The sequence below is a fragment of the Perna viridis genome, chromosome 9 (genome assembly GCF_037379345.1).
Source record: "Perna viridis isolate PV_CMFRI_1.1 ecotype Kerala chromosome 9, ASM3737934v1, whole genome shotgun sequence".
Lineage (NCBI taxonomy): Eukaryota > Metazoa > Mollusca > Bivalvia > Mytilida > Mytilidae > Perna > Perna viridis.
Window position 1 is genome coordinate 14,253,594 of NC_142453.1, and position 21,251 is coordinate 14,274,844.

Genomic DNA, 21,251 nt, shown 5'->3' on the forward strand with positions numbered 1-21,251 from the left:
TCCTTGTTAGAGTTATTGCCTTTGAAAGACACAAAATAATATTTTTTGCAGTTTTAAACCAATATTTTGAAATTCATAATAAGTAGAACAAAACTTAAAATCCCTGAAATGATCCTTATGATAAGGGCTACTAAAGTCTTTATTGGGTCAAAGTGGTAGAATGACTCCTTATTAGAGTTATTGCCCTTGAAATATGATGGTTTTGTTTTAGTCAGTCTCTTGAATACTATATATGTAATGATCTACAAAATGTCTTCATGCTTTGAAGGCTGACTCCTTGTTAGAATTGTTGCCCTTGGAAAATGAAAAATGAGCTATTTTAGCGATTCAGGCTCCTGGAAGCCTTTAGTCATTATGTCTCAACAATAACTTGACTGAATAAGTGAATGGATTTCTTTGAATGTACATTAAGGTGCGATTCCACAAAAAGAAGGCTTGGATTTATTAATGGGTTGTGACTTGACCATCTAGAAATCTGTGCAAAAAATGTCACTGTTTACAAGCATTTTCATGATGTTCAGTCAATAACTTTAAGTTAATGGATTTCCATGAAATGTTTCCATACTACAAAGATCAGGTTTAGGATTGATTTGGGGTGGGGGGTTTGTGACTTTAACCATTCAGGAATAATGGGCCTAAAATGTGCCACTGTTTCTGGTTAAATCCTTATTATTTTTCAAATACTTAATTGGAATCAGAATTCAGAGCTGGTTCAAGCTTTTTTGGTATGTCCATTCTTGTCCTGACTATTCTGTTTAGGGTTGAATCTCTGCATTCATATCAAGCTTTGCACAGCAAAGCATTTTCCATACCAAAAAAGAAAATGCTGGGATTTATTTTGGGGGTTATGGCCCTTAAAGCCCTCTCAGAAAAGAATTTTACCATGTCCTGAATAAGTAAATGATTTTATGGGATGTTATCTGATTCTGAAACAACTTTTAATTTTTATTATTTCTCAGAAATTCAAAAGGCCTGAAAATTACTAAGAGAGGAAATTAATGTCTTTCCTTATGTGGAGTTTATAGGACTTACTGTTGAAGGACTACCAATTAAAGCAAAATTCTCCCCAGGCCATTATAGCACTGTAGTTTGCAGCACTATGATTTCTAAGCACAGCACTATCAGAAATTAATTTTAGTTAGAATGCACTATGGCCACTGTGCTATAATTTTGGAGGAATGTCATTAGAGCTGTGCTATGCCAGTAAGCACTGTGCTATGGGGAGAGAGCACTGAAGTAAAGATTTTAAAATGAACAAAGCATGCTTTTTGTAGAACTTGGTATACAAATTGTTTTTTTACCAAATCAGCAGCAATCAATTTTTCAAATCTTCATTGATATGCTAATCTAACCATGCATTCAGGTTCTATATTTTGGACCCCATTTAAAAGTTGTTCCAAATTTTGGTATAAAATTATCATTCTGTGATTTATTGATTCTTTGGAGTCAGATATGCTGAAACTTTGTTTTGAGTTTTGATTTTAGACCCTGTTTTAAAGTTGATCTGAACCAGAGTCCAATAGGTCATATACTTTCATTTGATTCAACGAAATTGAATTTTTGACCGTTCTTTGATATGGTGGATCTAACCATTTAATATGATATTTGAATTTGGACTGTAAACTGTGAATTCGAATATGACATCTTATTATCCTCAGACAGTATATGTCGGTACAACCCCACCTTTATCACCTGTTCACTGTCTCTTTTGTTTCACCTTTGCTTTGAGACAAAACACTCATTTAAAAACATATACGCGATGAATTAATGGCTGAGAGGTTATCAATTGAAATCACTTATATAAATACACACATTTAACACATATGATGAAATAAATTTACAAATTAAATCCAACTTCCATACACGGGAGGTTAAATGGAACAGCTGTTATTTTGGCTGCACCTAGGGAAATTTTTGCAACAAAAATTACCGTATTTGTCATATAAGAAAAGAAATAATTCCTGCTGGGGGTAGACTTGTACTCATTTTAACATGTCGCTTGGTGGTAATAATCAATTATAAATGCCATACCCATGTTAAAATGAGTACAAATCTACCCTCTTCACAAATTATTTCTTAAATTTTAATTTGAATTTCAAATTTTTGATGTTTTTTTACCACATTTATTTTGTGTCAGAAACCTGCTGTGTCAAATATGTAATAACATCCAAAATTTGTAGATGTATTATGTTAGAATGTGAGGTCTATACATGACCCAATTGTTCAGATTTGACCTCTGTGGTTGTATCAACCTGCACCTGTTTAAGCATTCCATTCTCTAACATAACACCAGCTTTTCATTTCATTTCATTCACTGGTTTCATTACAAATGGAAGTAAATATATATAAGTTGTAAGTACCCACTTGGAAGAATTTAAACTAGAAAAATCACAATATTTCTATGACTAACCAGTCATATTAAAATTCCTTATTCTTACAAAGGCTTTGAAGTTTTCTCCTAGAAATGAGAAAAAAAGATGAATATAAATGCTTAGTTTCTTAAGAAAAATACTAACCAAAATAATTGTACTTAGACTGCTTAATTGGAGTTATGTTTTTATTGACAGCTGGGATAAGATTTGAAGTGTTTAATTTCCACACAAAGCAGCTAATCAGTAAAACAAAGCTACATGATCCTGTTGTTTACTGGACATGGTTAAACTCAGAAGTCATTGCTATGGTAACAGAAACAACAATTTATCATTGGCCAGTGTGGCAAGGTAGTTAATTGTATATATCAGTCTCAATTTGTAATTACGTAAGATGTTTATTTTTTTTAAGTAAATGTATATTTGAGATTTCTGAGTTAACATTAACATTTTCATTATGTGAGTGAGATTTAAAAATACTTTGGTTAAATAAAATGAGAAATTCATAAATCAGAAATCAACTGAAAGAGATAGAGATTTCTACTATAAAAGGACATTTGATACCTGTACATGTATAGGGGATGACTTGGAATGATCTACCAATCAAGTCAATGAGATACCTAAATATGTCATTAATGCATGTTTATCTCACATACTTGAACATAGTTTTTAAGTACATTTTCTATTGAAATCTCAGCCTTAAAACTTCCATTATTATCTTTTTTGTCATAAAATATTAAATGTGTTGAATAAAGTAGTACATGTATTTCCATGAACCATCAGTAAATTGTGTAGTAAGCAATATCCAAAAAACAACATACAGAAATCATAAAAAGAAACACACACTGAAATAAAAAATGAAGTAACAACCTTCAGGTTCATTGATAGAGTAAACTAGCTGTCTTTTCTAGATACACAATGCAACTTGATGAATACCGTACATTTATTTATCAAGTACAGTCTTACAATGCCATAACTTACATAACTTATAGAAATCATTAAATGAAAGCATGGATCAAATGAATGTACCAGTCGCATGGTCTTTATAAAAAGTTTGATTAATTTCAGATTGTTCTCCTGAGAAAGTATTTATACGACACCAACGACTTGAATTTGCAGAAATTATCAGCTACAAGTCTGACCCAAGTCTTAAGTGGCTTGCTGTTACTGGTTTAATACCTGAGGTTTGGTTCAAGATAATTGAATATTATATTGTAATTTTCACAATTATAATAATTATATTAATTATAATAATGCACAAACAAAAGTTGATTAACTTGATTTCTAGTTCTTTTTCAGGTTATAGAAGAGTGATTCTTATATCTGTCACAAATACTTTAATTAAAAAGATCTTTTTCAGGATCTTAAAACTTAAAAAATGTTAATAGTTAAAATGTTGCTCCAAGAGGAAAGTTTGCATGTGATAAGTCTTTATGTTTTTATCTCTATACGATAGATCCCAAAATATACTGTCAGGATAATGTAACCTTAACTTGAACAAGAAAATGTGTCACTCACTCAAATTTTGTCAATTATGATGGAAGTCTATATCCATTTTCACATCATTTATCATGCCTTTTTATACAACTGACCCCGTGCAGGTCCGGATGTTAAAAGAATAGGCCTGCAGCAGCGCTAAGCTTGTCGTAAAAGGCGACTAAATAGTGCTCAGAAACCTAGCCGGGGGCTAGGCGCTCTGCCCACACAGCAACTGGGATGTGTGCCCCAGGTGGTGGAATGGGGTAAATGGGGTACCCTGGCGTGTTACATGCTGGGGTTGTCAGGCTATAATACGGAAAACCTGACCGCAAACCATAGTGGTGCACCGTGTTGGGAAAGATGCCACGTTCCTCGCACGTTAAAGAACCCTGCTGTGGTATTCGATAGGAGTAGGAACCTTTGCGCTCCGCCACAGGAGGCTAAATTGCCCGACCTTACCCATCCCTCCCTTTTGCTAGTGGCAATCAAAATTTGTCGACCCTACTGTCCTTGTGTCCCATCCCGTTTTTCACTTCATCATCATTTCATGTTCATTTTATCATCCATTTCATGTTCATCGTCTGAATATAGCTGAAATATTGCTGCTCGGATGTTAAACCCCAACAATCAATCAATCAATTTTTATACAACTGCAAAAAAATTATGGAGGTATAATAGTATCACCCAGTCATCATCCATGTAATCTTCATTGTTGGTGTCAGTTACATTCACTTGTTTTAGTTTTTACAGGATAAATTTATCTCGTATTGTTTTTGAGTTAAAAGGGGCCAGAGTGGGCTGTGCCCCCAAAAAAACTTTTTTTTTTTGGTCCACCTTTTGATTTTTTTTAATAGATTCCTTTAAAAATCCATGGCTGAATTTACAATCAGGTTTTAGATATCTCCTAGAGATTAAAAAACCACAAACAATTTTTTTCGTCATATAATGTCTTTTGTATGTTGTCTGTTCACTTTTATTTATTTCAATAACTTCAATAAAACTTATCAGATCTTTTTGAAATTTTAACATATTGTTCCCCCCCCCCCCAAAAAAAAAAAAAGAAGCCAAAAGGGGCAAAATAGCCATCACTTGGCGTCCGTCCTCGTCATCGTTAACAATTTTTCAAACATCTCTTCTGAAACTACTGAATGGATTTAGATGAAACTGAGCGTGATTGTTCCTTAGGGTATCCTGCACACTTTTGGTCCATTGAAAAACATGGCCACTGTGTCTGAAAATAAAACAAAGGGGTCAGACAACACTTTTTTGCATATATTTCCAAAACCATTAGGTTTAACCAAATTCTGACATGGGTAAAAGTGTTCAGCATGATGAGATCTATCTGTAGTCAAATTCTGGTGAAAATCTGATAAAACAATACAAGTTATTAATTATCATCAAAAGCCCTTTGATCTTTAATACACAATTCTTTCTAAATAATGAACATTACTTTGCGGCACGTCCTGTTTGACTTTAATCAAACCATTTACTAATAGTGCAAGCTTTGTAATGGACATAAAAGGTCCAGTTTTTAATTGGCATCAAACATGTCTCGACCAGTAAGCTGACAATGTGTAGGGTTATAAAATACAGAAAGGGAGACAACTCTTAGATTGCATTGCTGTTTTTCACAAAACCAGCCACCCATATAAACCGGCCATTTCTTCTTGTACCAGTGGTGGTCCGTTTAAACAAGTTTCACTGTATTGTTCACCATTAAGACAGACCTGCACTGAAATTTTCAAAATGATTTGTACCCAATGTAGGAGTTATGGCCCCTGAAACATATCTATTTGTCATTTTTCACATGTACAGTTTTAAAAATCATCTTCTCTAAAACCATGCGACAAAATTTACTTAAGGTTGGCTTTATTGTTTTTTTAGGGTTTACTGAAAGTTGGCTGTATTGGCTATATGGTTTGATGAAGTTGGCTGTATTGTTTTTTTGGGGGGAGTTTCTTGCACAAACTGGCAATTTAAAGTTTTCATTGTTTGAAAAACATGGCCTTTGTTACTAAAAATAGAACATAGGTGTCAAAATGCTTTTTTTGCTATTTTTGCCTCAACTTTAGAAGAATAACAAAAGCTAATTATAAGTTGAACGTGATATTCTAGCTGCCACTTTGCGGCCATTTTCACTAGTTGCTCAAAATCCAGTGAAACATAGTATCTAATCCTAGTTGCCTTGACAATTCCAACAAAGTTTACACAATCACGTGTTTAGTCTGCTTATCATCTATTCCAGTACAAAAATTCTATTTTAAACGTATCAAGCCAAAATAAATATGCAAATAAAAACAAATTAATATTATCATACAAAATTAGTACTCTCATGTATTAAAATACTAAAAATTCTGAGAAAAGAAAGAAAAATCACACTCGATGGTAACTTCATGTACAGAAAAAAATATCCAGGCTTTATTTTAGAGTAGTTATATTTCAATAGTCACCAAGCTCTAATTAAGAACCCTTTGTTTTTAATTACCATTGGTCTCATTTATCCAACTTTATTTTTTTTACCTGTATTACCTGAAATTTCAAAAAGTTTGATAAGTGGATAACTTCTTACTCACAGTGCTGTCAAAGAGGATCTCCAGTCCTACCAACGCACTTGTTACTCCCATAGTGGTATTATTCAATGTGGACCCTGAAAAATTTTAAAGATCTTCTTGAAAACATCAATTCAAGATCATTATCAGAATGCAATAGCATTAAAACCTATGATTTTTCAACTCCTTATATTTCTATTCTATATACTTAAAATCCTTACTCAAAAACATTATATATTGTTGTAACTCCAATAAAGACTGTAGACCTAGATATAAATATTTAGTTCTTGGAAGAGATTTCTCATACTTTGTAAAAAATAATTCCAAATCATCTTCCAAATACACAGAAGCAGATATTTTCAAAATGCTGGAATTTTTTTAATGACAACATATTGGTTTGTGTATTGCTGCTTTGGTTATATAGTGGTTTATTCAATCACGTGTGATTATAACAACACAAAATCAGACAATACTTCTCAGTTTGATTTTAGAGAATTGTCATCATTCTGTTACCATGTTTAATTACTGTTTGGGCCTTTCAGAGCTTATGTAAAGTTGTGTTTACACTAGTTGAAGACCTTTGAGTGGTATTTGTTACATTTCATGATATACACTCTTTTTTCTATTGTCATATTCATTGATAGAAATAATTTATTGTTGATCCAATGTCGCTGATTCTGATATCAAAGTGTTTATTTTTTAAACATTTCTACAGAACAGACTTATCTTTGACTGTAAGAATTGTACCAAATTTGGTAAAGTGAAAATAAGTTTTTTTCTTTATTGGTTAATTTTTGAAATATTATAAGTTGTAAGCTCCCAGGTGACCGGCTAATGCCTGAATCCAACAGAATCTACTGACTGTTTAAATAATCAAAGACATTTAGAGGAGCATATAATATTTTGTTCTATTTTGCTTATCTATATTATTTCGAAATGAATTTACCTTTGTATCAAACTATATTTCTTCAAAGTTTTTTTAAATTATTCAATGGTTAATTATCATTCTGCATCTATTGTTATCAATGGTGGATGGATTTTCCTTTAATGATCATTTGCATATTGTTCATAAAAATATTTTCATCAATGGTGAATGAATTTTTTTCATTTGCATATTGCTACTTTGGTTATTTGGAAGAATGGTTTTGTCAAATCAACAACTGGTCAACACAACAAAATCAGACAATTTTTTTTATTATATTTCCCATGAAGATCCCTGTCTGAATTATTAACCAGATTTCAGATTTTTCTGAAAAGCTTTTCATGTGGATCAAAGGCAAAGGCCCTTGATTAGCATCCATAGAGCAGAACTTCTTTCACCTTAAATTGAATTTCAAATGATGTGCAATATTTTGTACAAACCACATGTTGTGTCCTAAATAAAGTATAAATTTTTATGCTTAAGTGTGTCTATAGGTACGAGGACACAATTAATTTTCACACAGAGTTTATTATAGCATTTTTCAAATAAAAAAAAAATCTACCACTTCAAATCAAATGAAATTTTTGGAGCTTAATAAACCATCTTACCTTAAACTTCCATAAAAAAATTAGAAATTTTCACCATCATTTTTCAATTTTAACTACCTCAACACAGAGACCCCCTCAAATTTGACCCAAAATGGCTTCCAGAGGCCAAAAAGTTGACCTTTTCTGACCTCACCAAATCACACCCTATATGTATTTTTTATTAATTCAAGACATCTATTAAATTATTTCCATTATTCTTCTTTCAATGGAACCAACAAAGAATAATAAATTCTAAAAGTAAGGTTGTCTAAATAATTTTTTTTTAAAATACCCTATTAAAATAGGAACTATATTCGTATACAACGAATAGCTAAGGGCAGATAATTGTGATCTCGTACCTATAGTTGCTTCAAGTGAACAGAGTTCAACATGCTGCAGTTGTATAATGCTGTGCTTGGAAAGCTAGTTATTCTTGATCCTCGAGCCTCTAGGTATCTGGGTCAATAACTTTTTTCCATTATTCATGCATGTACATTTGTCACAAATATGTGTCTTTATAAAATCTTATTATACCTTCTTAGGGGGGATTTTAAAATGATTTTGCAGTAATATAAACTTTGATGGGTTGTACTATATTTGATGTGTGTTATTTGGCATGATCATCAATCAACAATATCAGACAATTTTTGTTGCATTTTAAGGGAAAATGAACTTTTGTTGCAATAATCTCAGCAACTGTTAATAGGAATGATTTAAAGTTCCGTAGAAGGCTTCACCTTGATGTATGGAGTGTAGGATTCTTTGTTTTGTTCTGCATCAACTTTTCTTTTGGCCAGAAAGACTTAGTTATTTTTTCAGGGATTGTATATTTTAGTTGAAAAAAAATCATCTTTAATGGAAATGATTTGATATTTGCTGTGCAGCTTTGCCTTGATGGGTTGCATTGTAATGTAAGCTTGGTCCTGCATAAACTTCTAACAAAGTTGCTTTTTGGAACAATTTGAAGTGTGAGGCTTCTCCTTCATAGGTTTACTGTAAACCATTTATAATGTGTTAACTTTTAAGCAAACTGTACTCACATATTAGGGTTTGATATTTGCACTTGAAAATATATATACTATTAGATGATTTTATATGATCCCATATATTGGTATGGCACTGTTATATGATCCCATGTATTGGTATGGCACTGTTATATGATCCCATGTATTGGTATGGCACTGTTATATGATCCCATGTATTGGTATGGCACTGTTATATGATCCCATGTATTGGTATGGCACTGTTATATGATCCCATGTATTGGTATGGCACTGTTATATGATCCCATGTATTGGTATGGCACTGTTATCAAAGTTGGTGGCATCTGTAGACACTTGGTTTTCATGCGGTAACTTTAGTTGTGGTTGACCAATTTATTTCTGGTTTACTTTTGAAATTTTTTACTTAAATTTCAAAATTCGTGTAATTTAGTGTCCAAACCTTTTTTTATGTCCATTATGAATATGCTTAAATGTGTCAAAAACTTATATTGTGTCCCCAACCATTCAGGGTTCGACCACTGGAGTGGTATCATGCTGCATTCTGTGAAGCTGTTTATTAGTAAATTAATAGGAATGAAATTTGCTTCTATTTATTTAAGTTAAATGTTTTTAAGTCAAAGGGGATTTTTTTTGTTGTTCAACTCCAAATATTATGATATTTCAAGAAGATTTTAATTTTTTGTTAAGGAAAATGTAGAAAGCGGTGTCATACAGAGCATTTATTTTTCCATAAATCAATGTTTTATACAGCATGTATAAAAAACTTTATATTTCTAATATGACGTCCTTAACAGGCTTTGCAACCACAACTGTGGTCGATTTTTGATTGCCATATGAGCAGCAATCGACTAATTGGGCGTGGCTTTTGTGTGTGTAATTACTTTAATCATGTAAACAAATACAGGTAACATTCCGATGTGTATCAGTATCGTGAATGAACATCAAATTCATATTTACTAAATATATCAACATTATGTTTTAGAGTGAAGTAGTACAATACAGTTAGGTCATTTCTGAAAATTTGGTCTCATTTTGTTGAAATAAAACTGTTTTGAGGCAGTCCACACAGAAATTTCAAGTGTTTTTTCTTAAAAAGTGCATATTTTTTAAATCCTTGATATGTGAAGGTTCAAGTCATTTATAAGTAATTTAGTGATTATTGTTATAAAATCCAGTAGCCATGGTAACATACTGAAAAAAAATATTACTGAGTTTTAGTACAAATCAGGGGTGCCTTCCCAAAACTAACAGCCAAATACTATTTGTTATAAAATATCAGACACTTAGATACTACCACAAGATGAAAGCATGCATGGAGTAGGTGGAAAAAAGGTAAAAATAATAAGACCCTTTTCGATTCATTCTTTTGCAATTTTAGTTCCAAAAGTTTGTGCGAAATAAGGTATTTTGAAAATCAGCCTTCTGATGCTGAGGTGAGAACCTAATACAGCAGGGGACTGAAACGTTCCGGATACATTTTTTCAGTTAAATTACACCTTTTTCCGATAACATATATTACATCTGTCTATGTATAAATGCTTAATTACATTTAAGCAATAAATCCACCAAAATATATGGACAAATATGGTGCATCTGAGGTGAGCGTAATAGGTCACAAAAATGTAAAAAAATACCATTATTGTCCTATTAGAATTGAAATAAATCATGGAGACTCCATTTCATTATTGTTTTACCACAGGCTGACCATTTATGCTGCATTGTTTGACCTAGAGCGATATTATATGCAAGTTCTCAGACCAAAAATTCTCAGCGCCTAGTTTCCATTGAATCATAGAACTGAAAAATTGTTATACTTAAGCACATCATCATAAACCTTCCTTTTTATAATTGTAAATGAAATGATTGTAGGAAGAAAAAATCTCTGGATTCACACAGTTATACTATGTAGATGAGGACATAACACAGTGTATCCCAGCTCATGCTGTTTGTTTTACTAATTACCAGTATGATGACAACCCTTTACCATCCACTGTCATGTGTGCTTCCACTAGGGATGCTGTGGATGTAGGCAAGGTAACTCTTCTGTAGATCTTATAAATATGAAGATATGAAAAAAAGGATAATTAAGGAATTGAACAAAAAATGTAACGCATTATTGTTGTTCAGTAATATACAATGACTTCTATACTATACGTCAAATGTGATGACTTTTCATTCCGTATTGTCAACTTTCTTTTCATCTGTGGCAACATCCCTTCAGCCCCTGTGTATGGAGTTTTCATATCACAATTCATACATTATGCCAGAACTTGCTGTTACTATGCAAACTTTGTATTGCCATAGATTTCTTACAATTAGGCTTCTGGAACATGATTATGTTGCTACAAGGTTGAAGTCATCACTACAGATGTTTTATGGTTGTCATCATGAACTTGTGGATTGTTACAGTGTATCCATCTGCACCATGAAAACTGATCTGTTCAACGTGTCATAGTTTTACTTTCCTCTTTCGTCTACCTCAGACTTGACTTTTTATGACCAACTTGGAAGGTGTTTCTATAAAGGTAGAGGGCACTTACCCTACTGGTGCACCTGGTCCATGCTTCCAGTTTTTAGTGGTGTCCGAGTTGCTCATTGACATGTGTTGTTTTGGTCATTTTAAGTTCTTTGTTGTGTTTGTTTGTTTCCATGTCTGGTCTTTGTCCCTGGATTACATTATATTAATTTCTGCTAGAATCTTGGTTCCCTTGATTACTCTTTCTATTGGTTTTTGCCCTTAATGATTTATACTGTTGAGATCAAGATGACAATTTAATGAAATTCAAGTGGAAAGGAAATTACATGATTGCTTTAGCTGCATTTACAAATTTATATTATCTTTACAGTTATTTATATTACTATTGAAATGTAAATTATTATTATAGGTAAAGACTTTGTTGTCAATATTGTTGTTCTTCTACAGGTTCATGTGATTGAGCTAGGTCCTTACAAGCATGGCAATTTTGCTCCTAGAAATAATTATGATCATGTGCAATATTATGATGGTGCTGAGATGTATGACTTTACCGTCTCACTTCATGTAAGTTTATACTACCATCTGGCTTCATTTAAGTTCATATTACCATCTTGCTTCATATAAATTTATATTATGGTCTTGCTTCATGTATGTTTATTTTACTGTGTCACTTTCTGTAAATTATATTACTTTCTGGCTTCATAAAATTTATTTAAAACAATATGCGTTGCTCAAGAAACACCAACCAGTTCGAAAGATCATATCTAATCAAATTGAACTGTTTTTATTTGACCACAATATTTTTGGTCCTATAATGGTATAGGCTGCTGTCAAAGTAAGTATCATTATGGTATATGTAGTCATTCATAGACTCGTGAAATTTGGCTTCATTTATTAATTTTGCTTTATTAGCTCACCTGGTCGAATCCAAGTGAGCTATTGCCATCACTTAGTGCCGTAGGCGTCGTTGTCCATCTTTGTCATTAACAATTTTCCAAAACTCATCTCCTCTGACACTACTTCACCAATCGGAACCAAACTTGGTATGAATGTTACTTGGGATATCGTACATAGAACTGATGTGGAGATTTTTGATCTGTCAAAAAACATGGCCACTGTTGCTAAAATAGAATATAGGGGTCAGACATTGGTTTTTTGCATATATCTCCAAAACCATTAGGTTTAGCCAAATTCTTCCAGTTGCTGAAATTATCCTTATGATAAAACCTGCCAAAGTCTTCTTGAATCAAAACTGTTGGATAGCATCTTGTTGAATTTATTGTCCTTGGAAGGCAAAATTTAACTAGGGGAGTGATTTAGGCTCCTGGGAGCCTTTTGTTTTTAACTCAGTTTTCTTGCATCACTTGCAAAAATCTCAATAATAATTTTATCAATTAAAGCTCACATGTAACTTGTGAATAATGAAAATTTCAATTTTTTTGGGTTGATATTTTATACTTTGTGAACATATCCACACAATCTGGTGGCATAGCTTCTATGTATTTCAAGAAGCCAAGGCTTCAACATACTTGTGATAAAAACCAAGTTAAATAAAGCCCTCCCCTATTTTGCTCACCTGGCCAAAGGCCATGTGAGCTATTGCCATCACTTGACTACCTGGAACCAAGCTTGGTTTGAATGTTCCTTGGGGTATCCTGCATAGAACTGATGTAAAAACATGGCCACCATTACCAAAAATAGGACAGTAGTTTTTCGCATATATCTCCAAAACTGTTAAGTTTAGCCAAATTCTTTCAATTGCTGGAATGATTTTTATTATAAGGCCTACAAAAGTCTCCAGAGATCAAAGTTGTCAGACAACTCCGTGTAAGAGTTATTGCCCTTGAAAGGTGGATAATGAGTTGTTTTTTTTTTTGGTTTTTTTGTTTGTTTTGTTTCTCGAAGTGTTCAGCCAATATTTTGAAAAGATATGGTAGATAGAAAGAAAATTTCAATTGCTGCAATGATCCTTATGATAAGTCCTACCAAAAACTTTCTTAGTCAAAAATGTTGAACAACTCCTTTTTAAATTTATTGCTAATGAACAGATGAATGATTCAGGCTCTTCATCATGTTTTGTGCTGTGAAAGGCTTACATATTGATTTGGCCTTTGCTAAGCCATTGGCTTCCCCTTTCAATATTTTCACACAAATAGTTTATCATATTATAATGTACAAATTCATATTTTCAGGTCTCAATGAAATATGGGTTATTGTTTATGATAACGAAATATGGCTACCTCTACCTCTGTGATATGGAGACTGCAGCATGTCTTTGCTGTAACAAAATCTCCAATTTCATTATGTTTACATCTACTCTTAACACAGATACTCAAGGCATTATGGGAGTAAATAGGGGAGGACAGGTGAGTAATTATAGAAACTGTAGCAATCCATATTTTTTCCAAAGAAACTGTAGCAGGTTGCAGGATTTTCATCTTCTTTTACCACATCATAAGTTTTCATTCTTCATGAAATGGCAAATTACGTGGAAGATGCCCCATATCAGTGCATGGAAGTGATTTTCCAATGTATGTGATCATTAACTAATATTTCAAAGACTCATCATAGTTGACATTACTCATGAAGTAGGATGTATTACACAATGTTTGAACCAGGGCACAAGCAATTTGTACTTAGGCAAAATTGACATTGGTAAATTGCTTGTGAAGTGATGATGGTTTTGTTACCTAGCTATAGGTAAGTTGCCTGTGAAATGAGGATGGTTTTGTTACCTGGCTATAGGTAAATTTCCTGTGAAATGATGGATTTGTTACCTGGCTATAGATAAGTTGCCTGTGAAATGATGATGGTTTTGTTACCTGGTTATATGTAAATTGCCTGTGAAATGATGATGGTTTTGTTACCTGATAATATGTAGATTGTCTGCTTAATGGTGATGGTTTTATTTGCTGACTATGGGTAGATTGATTGTTGAATGGATTGGGCACATCTTTTAAAAAGAACATACTTTCATTCATTTATAGATGTAACATAATCTTTTTTCTATCTTTTTTTGCAGGTTCTAACCCTTAGTATAAAAAAGGATGGGCTTGTGTCACATGTAAGAGACAAAGTAAAGAAAACAAATCAGGCAGACAGACTTGAAAAGGCAATCTCATGTTAAATAAACTCTTTGTTCTGTTAGATCTTTAAATAAGCTTTTCCTTGCAAATATTCACCATTTATTGCCCTAGAATTCACTTGTGATTACACTGTAATTTATTTTGTACAACCATAAAAAAATTACTATATAATGCTGTGGCATTGTCAGCAACAGTGTCTTCACCCATAGAAACTTGAATTTCGTGCGATTTCTTGAATATTAGCTGGTTGATTTTTTTTTAAATTTATAACAAGGTCCCAAACTACAAGAGAATGGTTGATATTAATTTTGGGGGGTTATGACCCAAACTGTTATAAATATAATTAGGGAATAGAGAGGAGCAAAAACAAGCATTTCATAGAATTTAATTATATAACTCTAGTAAAAGCATATGGATGTCTATAATATTGTTCCACAATATTCTTTTCCACAAAGGTCAGACTTTGATTAAGAGGGTTAAAATTTAAAAAAAAAATTATGAATAAGGGACCAAAAAGCTGCCGGAAACAAGTTTTTTTCTGTTTTCAAGACAACATAATGACTATTAGTAATTGTACAACAGGTGCCATACCCACAAAGGAAGTTTGGTGTTGATTTTGGAGGTTGTGACTGAAAGCATTTAGAAAGTAGCAGCTGAAAAGGGACACTTCAATTCTGGTCAAATTTTTATCCTGTGATAAATATCTAATTACAATCAAAGCTGTGTCAAGCTTGAGATGTGTGTCTATTCTAGCTCAAACTGTTCAGAGTTCTATCCTTGGGGATTGTATCAAGCTGTACCTTGTGAAACATTTTACTTGCATTCTTGCCACATCAGGACTTTCTTGCTTAACTATTGATGCAAAGAATTAAGCCTATTTTTGATGCATTTTTAATGTACTGGTTATTTATTTATTGTATTGTTTAGCGTATAGTTTATGGCATTGTTGTTTTGTTGTTTATACATTTCAGTCTCATAAATTTCAATGTCTCAAGTTAGAAAGTAAGTAGGTGTTTAATGAATATTTGTAAAATATTTAAAAAAAAAAATAGCTATGTTAAAAAGAGGTATTTTCTATTTACTGAATATTAATTATTAGTTTCAATTATAATTTTTGATTAAGAGAAAAATATCAAGTAACAAAGGAAGTGAAATTGAAAAGAGTGTTTTAATTTTAATGATTTTCAAACCTGTCAAGTCAAGAAAATCACTTTTACTTACCTATATATAATTTTAAAATGGTGCTATTGCATGTTTATACTTAATGGTATCGTTTGAAATCCTAAGACTTTGTTTGGTTTGGTCTACCTAGTTTGTAATTAGTCTTGTTTAAAAAAAATGTATAACATTTTGTATTGTAATAGTTTTACCAACAATAGTTTTAAACAGGGTGAGCTGTACATTTTATGGTATGATTTTTCTGTGCTAAATGTATATTGCTTTTATGGTTGAAATGTAACATAAACTTCAGTCGATATAAAGAGCAGGTACAAAATGTACATACTTTGTAAGAACTTTTTGTATTTATAAATATTAAAGTTATAAAACATGTAGTAGATGATCAGTACATGTGTTGATATTTAGCTATAATTATTTATATTTTGATTGTTGTTCATTATGCAGTTGAAGTTTAATTACCAATCCCTACTTTAAGGAAAATCAGACACAAGACTTTTTTGTGCATATTTTTGGGGGGCTGGAAGTACCTGAAATCAGGTAAGTTACTGCTTAATTTAAAGCTACTTGCTTGGACATTTATGCAGCATTAGTAATTTTCAAACATATGAATGGACTAGTAATTTTTGTGCTGTAAATTGTGTTTATAATGACCTAAAATTTGGTTTTTAAATCAGGTTTATAAAAGCTGTTTAGGAAATGAAGATCTAAATCAATGTCATCTGACTTGCCTTCAGGATTATCCTGGACTGCTTTAATGCAGTGGAATTATGTAATCATGAAAGGAAATTAGTTAGTATTGAAGCAGAGGTAACTTTGGACTCATCATGATGACGATGAAAACAATATGTTTTTGTAGTAAAATGATGGATTACTGCGTAAAATAAGCTTGAAACCTTGGTTTGATATATATATAGTTATCACAGCATGTCGTTAAGTTTTCGTCATACAAATATGTAATTAATATGAAAAATGACTTTTAAGATTGAATTTGATATACCGGGAACATACCTCTTTATTCTGTGTACACATATTCTTACATTTACAGAAAATTTAATGGTTTATTAAAAGTTCATTTATACTTAATTTATTATTTTCTTGTATTATATGGAAACATTTGTGCAATATCACGAATTTTGGTATAAAGGATTGGGGGCATTATAGTTACATTGTAAGTCGTATGTGTATAAATCTTTGTTTGCTAAAATTGCTGAATACTTAAATAGATGGTACAACCAACTCACCAAGTCGATGTCTTAGCTAGAAATTCTTTTTTGTCAAATTATTGTGATGTTGGGAAGATATTCATGGCCTTTATAAGAGCAAGTACTTGTATGAATCAGGTAAAATGTGAAAAATCGGAAACATGCATGTCCAAAACCCACTGATCTGACAATATAAACATCAAGAATGCTCTCCCTATTTGAAAAGACCATTATCTGATATCTGCATCACTGGATTTGTACAGACATTTTTCCATAGAATGTTAGCTAAATTAGGTTTTTTGGCAGAATTCTTAAATCTGCTCTTGAAATCTTCATTTTCAGTGCATTTCAATGAAATTATGACCCAATTAACCAAAGTGATCTTGAAAATCTTGTTTCTCCCTAGATTATGATGGTGCAAATAGTCAAATTTAACTTTCAAAATGGGGTGTTTTTTCTGTACCATGTTTCTTCCACTGCCACATTCTTACAGAGACTGAAACTTAATAGTTTAGTAAAAGCTTGTTTACTAAGAAACTGATTTGATGAATACTTGATCTGAATTTTATCTTTTTATGATTAAGTCATATATAAATGTTATATAAAATGAGTAATTTATAGAGATGTTTTGTTTTTTTTTTAATAAGGAAATGCCCTGTGTTTTATTGTTGCTTTTACCCACCATTTAATCTTTTAAAATATTTATAATAAATACCAATTGACTCATAGCATGGATGGAAGTGTTTATTACCATTCTTGCTTCAACAGAGTGGGATATATATATATTATTTTTTGGGAGGGGGAAGGTCATTTATGAAAATTAAATTTCCATATAATCCTGTCTGTCTGTCTGTCCACATCTCTTGAAAGCATGTGAGATGTCAACCAAACTTACAGTGGTAGAAAGATCAGGCTTCATTTATAGATGTAGAAGTATGTAAAGGAAGATATAGTTGAATGCATTGAAAGATAATCTAACTTAAAAAGTTTTGACAAATTCTCATTTTGTTGGTTAAAAGTCCTCTTAACACTGCTTGATAGATTTTTAGGAAACTTTTACATGTCTTCATGTTTTAAGAACAGATTTGATTTGCTCAGAATGTGATATCCTTTTTTTCTACATTGAATATGATTTCATGCGGGGATGATACCATTACAACTGTTCTAATACACTTGAAGTAATTATAGCAATTAAGGTAAAGTACTGTCAACTCACACACAATCCACATGAGACACATATTTTAGAGTGGATTTTGTGGCATTTTTCTTTGAGATATTGTTTTTTGTCCTTGGATCTTTCAAATTTGCCAAACTTCATGTATTGCCTCATGAAATTTTGGCAGGCTTGTAGATGTACATGAAAAAAGGTAATAATTTAACCAAAATATGAGGTCATCAAACCTGAGCAACACAACTTCTCTTTATCATTCAATGGTTACGTTTTACTACTATTTACACCAGACATACAATATTTGATCGTATCAAAACCATGTTAAAATTTGTTTTGTCTATTTTAATGAGTCCACCTCAACCATCTATTTACATGTCATAAAAATTGTTTTCCTTGGAGACAAGTGAAACTGACATTGTGTATTTTTCTTCCACAATTATCATTCAAAATTGGATCCTTCATATAAATGGCCACTATAGCTATAAATAGAACATGCAGGAAAATCTCATATCAAACTAAAAATTATATATTTGTTTTAAGAAGAAAGACAGCCACTCCTTTAAGGAGTCATTCACATTTTTGTAAAAACATTGATCAGGTTAACAATCAACAATTTTTTTTAAAATGATCTTATGCTGGTGTAAAAATAGGTGATTGATAGATTAATACATGGCCTTTTTCATATTGCTTTGTTTACCACCCCTTGACTGATATCATCCTTGCAACATTATCATTAATTTTGTATCTATTTAATATAGTGCTATGGAATGTTTTATTATATATAAGCCTGTCTGATCTTTCTTTGGAATAGGTCCTGTTTATTTTTCATATTGTTTGTATTCTTGCATGCTAAAATAGATTGAATTGTTATTTTGTTTTTGAAATAAAGTTAATGTTACTGAAACATGAAGCCTGGATTTCATTATGAAATAAAAACAAATATAGAAAAAAAATAAAGAAAAGTCTGGTAGTATACCATGTGTATACTATACAGATATTTGTGTATAGCTGAATTAAACTTGAAAATCTTGAGCTTCTGTTAAAAAGTTTGTTATTCAAAATGTTGAGACTTAAAAAAAAGTATGAAGATGAACTGTTTGTCTGTCTAATACATTAATTATTGTCAAAACAATACTGTTTTTAAATCTGGGATCACCTTTTAAGTGTATTATTTTGCTATTTCATCCAGAATTTCTGTTAACTATATCAGCAGTTATCTATTTTAAAAAAAAATTGAAAATACAACAAAATAATGTTTTAAGTACCATTTGATTTTTATGGGGGTGGGGCTAGGATCAAAATTTTCATCCTGGATATTTATTTATTTTTTATTTTTTTTTTTGGTGTTAAGACTATTCTGACTTTATATTCTTTATATTTTTGATTCCAGCCTGTCCTGGATTTATTTTCGTAATATATATACAAATATGACAAATAATTCAAATAGTAATCAGCATTATATAATATTGAAGTGTTTACAAAAACACATCCTACCCTTTTTACCCAATGGGTCATCCTGAATTCTTTTTTATCATATGCTACCATCCTGCCTTTTTTCCGTAATTTAATCCTAGCCTCCCTCCCTAAAAAATCAGTGGTTGCTCCCTGGCTTTTTTTCTTCCAAGGTGAATAACTCTTACAAGGAGTTATCTGTATTACAAGGAGTCACCTTACAGATAATTGCAGGCCTTATTATAGAGATCAATTCGTCAATTGGAATTAAGTTTTTTTTCTATGTTGTGGTATTCAAGATATTAGGAGTTGTCATACAAAGATTTTTGTAGAACTAGCATCTAGGAAGTAAGATAACATTTTTGTTTCAGTGTCTCTTATATTTTTACATACATTTAGAAATTGGCAATTTAACACAGAGATGACAAATGACCTTTGGACACAGTAAGCTTACCATGACTAGAATTTTCTATGATGAAACATACACTATTATCGGTAAACACAGTATTTGTTTATTATGTTAACCTCAGAAAAATAGGTATCTGGGAGATCTCCCACATTTCAATACAACATGAATAGATATGGTGAATATGTCTAAGAGAAAACAACCCCACCAGGAAGAAAAATGTCAATTATTTTATGTGTACAAGAATAATTGACCTTTTTCATCCAGGTGGGGTTGTTTCCTTTTTGACATATCCTTTTGGTGCTTAGAGTTATTCACCTTGGAAGAAAAAATTACTTTCGCTCACCTTGCCAAAGGCCATGTGAGCTATTGCCATCACTTGGCATCGGTTGTCATCATCTGTCATTGTTAACAATTTTTAAAAACTCTTCTCCTCCGACACTACTTGACCAATTGGAACCAAACTTGGTAAGAGTGTTCTTGTAGGTATCCTGCATAGAACTGATGTGGGGAGTTTTGATCTGTCAAAAAACATGGCGGCTGTTACTAAAAATAGAACATAGCGGTAAGGCAGTAGTTTTTCACATATATCTGTTTAGCTAAATTCTTTCAATAGCCGAAATGATCCTTATTATTTGGACTACAAAAATCTTAATGCATAAAAGTTGTCAGACGACTCCTTGTAAGAGTTATTGCCCTTGAAAGGGAAAAAATGAGGGGATTTTTTTTTTTGTTTTTTTTTTTTACAGTTTTCAGCAAATATCTTGTAAACTATAATAGATAGAAAGACACATTCAATTGATGAAATGTTCCTTATAAGTCCTACCAAAGTCTTCTTGAATCAAAATTGTTGGACAAGTTCTTGTTTAATTTATTGCCCTTGAAAAGCCAAATTGAACCAGGTAAGCGATTCAGGCTCCTGGGAGCCTCTTTTTGCAGTTTTAAGCTATTTTCTTGAAAACCTTAAAATATAGGAAGAAGCTTGTAATCCATGACGAAATCCTTTTGATTAGGCCTACAAAACACTGCATTGAGTCAATTTTGCAAAGAGTATCCTTATTAGCATTGTCCTTAAAAGTAAAACTAGAAAAAACTACGATCAAAGCTCACTTGGCAATACCTCTATACCCATTCCTACAGAAAACATATAAGGAACCTCATAGTGATTGAAGGCATTCAGATGGAAAACAAAATAGAAGGTGCACAATGGCATCATGTAATAAAGAATTTTTTAAAGTTTCACATGTTCAGAAGAGTTGTAGATTAAAAGATAGCCATCTTTGGATGACAAATGAAAAAGTCCATGTTTTGCATCAGAAAACACCAAAAGTGATTCAGATGGAAAAATAAAACAGAAGGTGCACAATGG

At 32.0% G+C, this 21,251-nt stretch overlaps 1 protein-coding gene across 4 annotated transcripts in view; it reads left to right on the forward strand.

Annotated features, from left to right (window-relative positions):
• The window catches only part of LOC148606881 (putative clathrin heavy chain 1), a 46,970-nt gene extending 28,036 nt beyond the window's left edge, over window positions 1-18,934 (forward strand). For 2 of the 4 annotated variants that reach the window (XM_088545041.1, XM_088545042.1), the window contains exons 4-9: window positions 2,568-2,720; window positions 3,438-3,583; window positions 10,780-10,944; window positions 11,834-11,950; window positions 13,579-13,752; window positions 14,409-18,934. In XM_088545041.1, coding sequence (XP_088401167.1) covers window positions 2,568-2,720; window positions 3,438-3,583; window positions 10,780-10,944; window positions 11,834-11,950; window positions 13,579-13,752; window positions 14,409-14,513 — 860 coding nt within the window. In that variant the 3' untranslated portion in view covers window positions 14,514-18,934. The remainder of the gene's footprint in view (window positions 1-2,567; window positions 2,721-3,437; window positions 3,584-10,779; window positions 10,945-11,833; window positions 11,951-13,578; window positions 13,753-14,408) is intronic. The other 2 variants (XM_088545043.1, XM_088545044.1) reach the window with 1 other exon arrangement.
• Window positions 18,935-21,251: the final 2,317 nt, after the last annotated feature.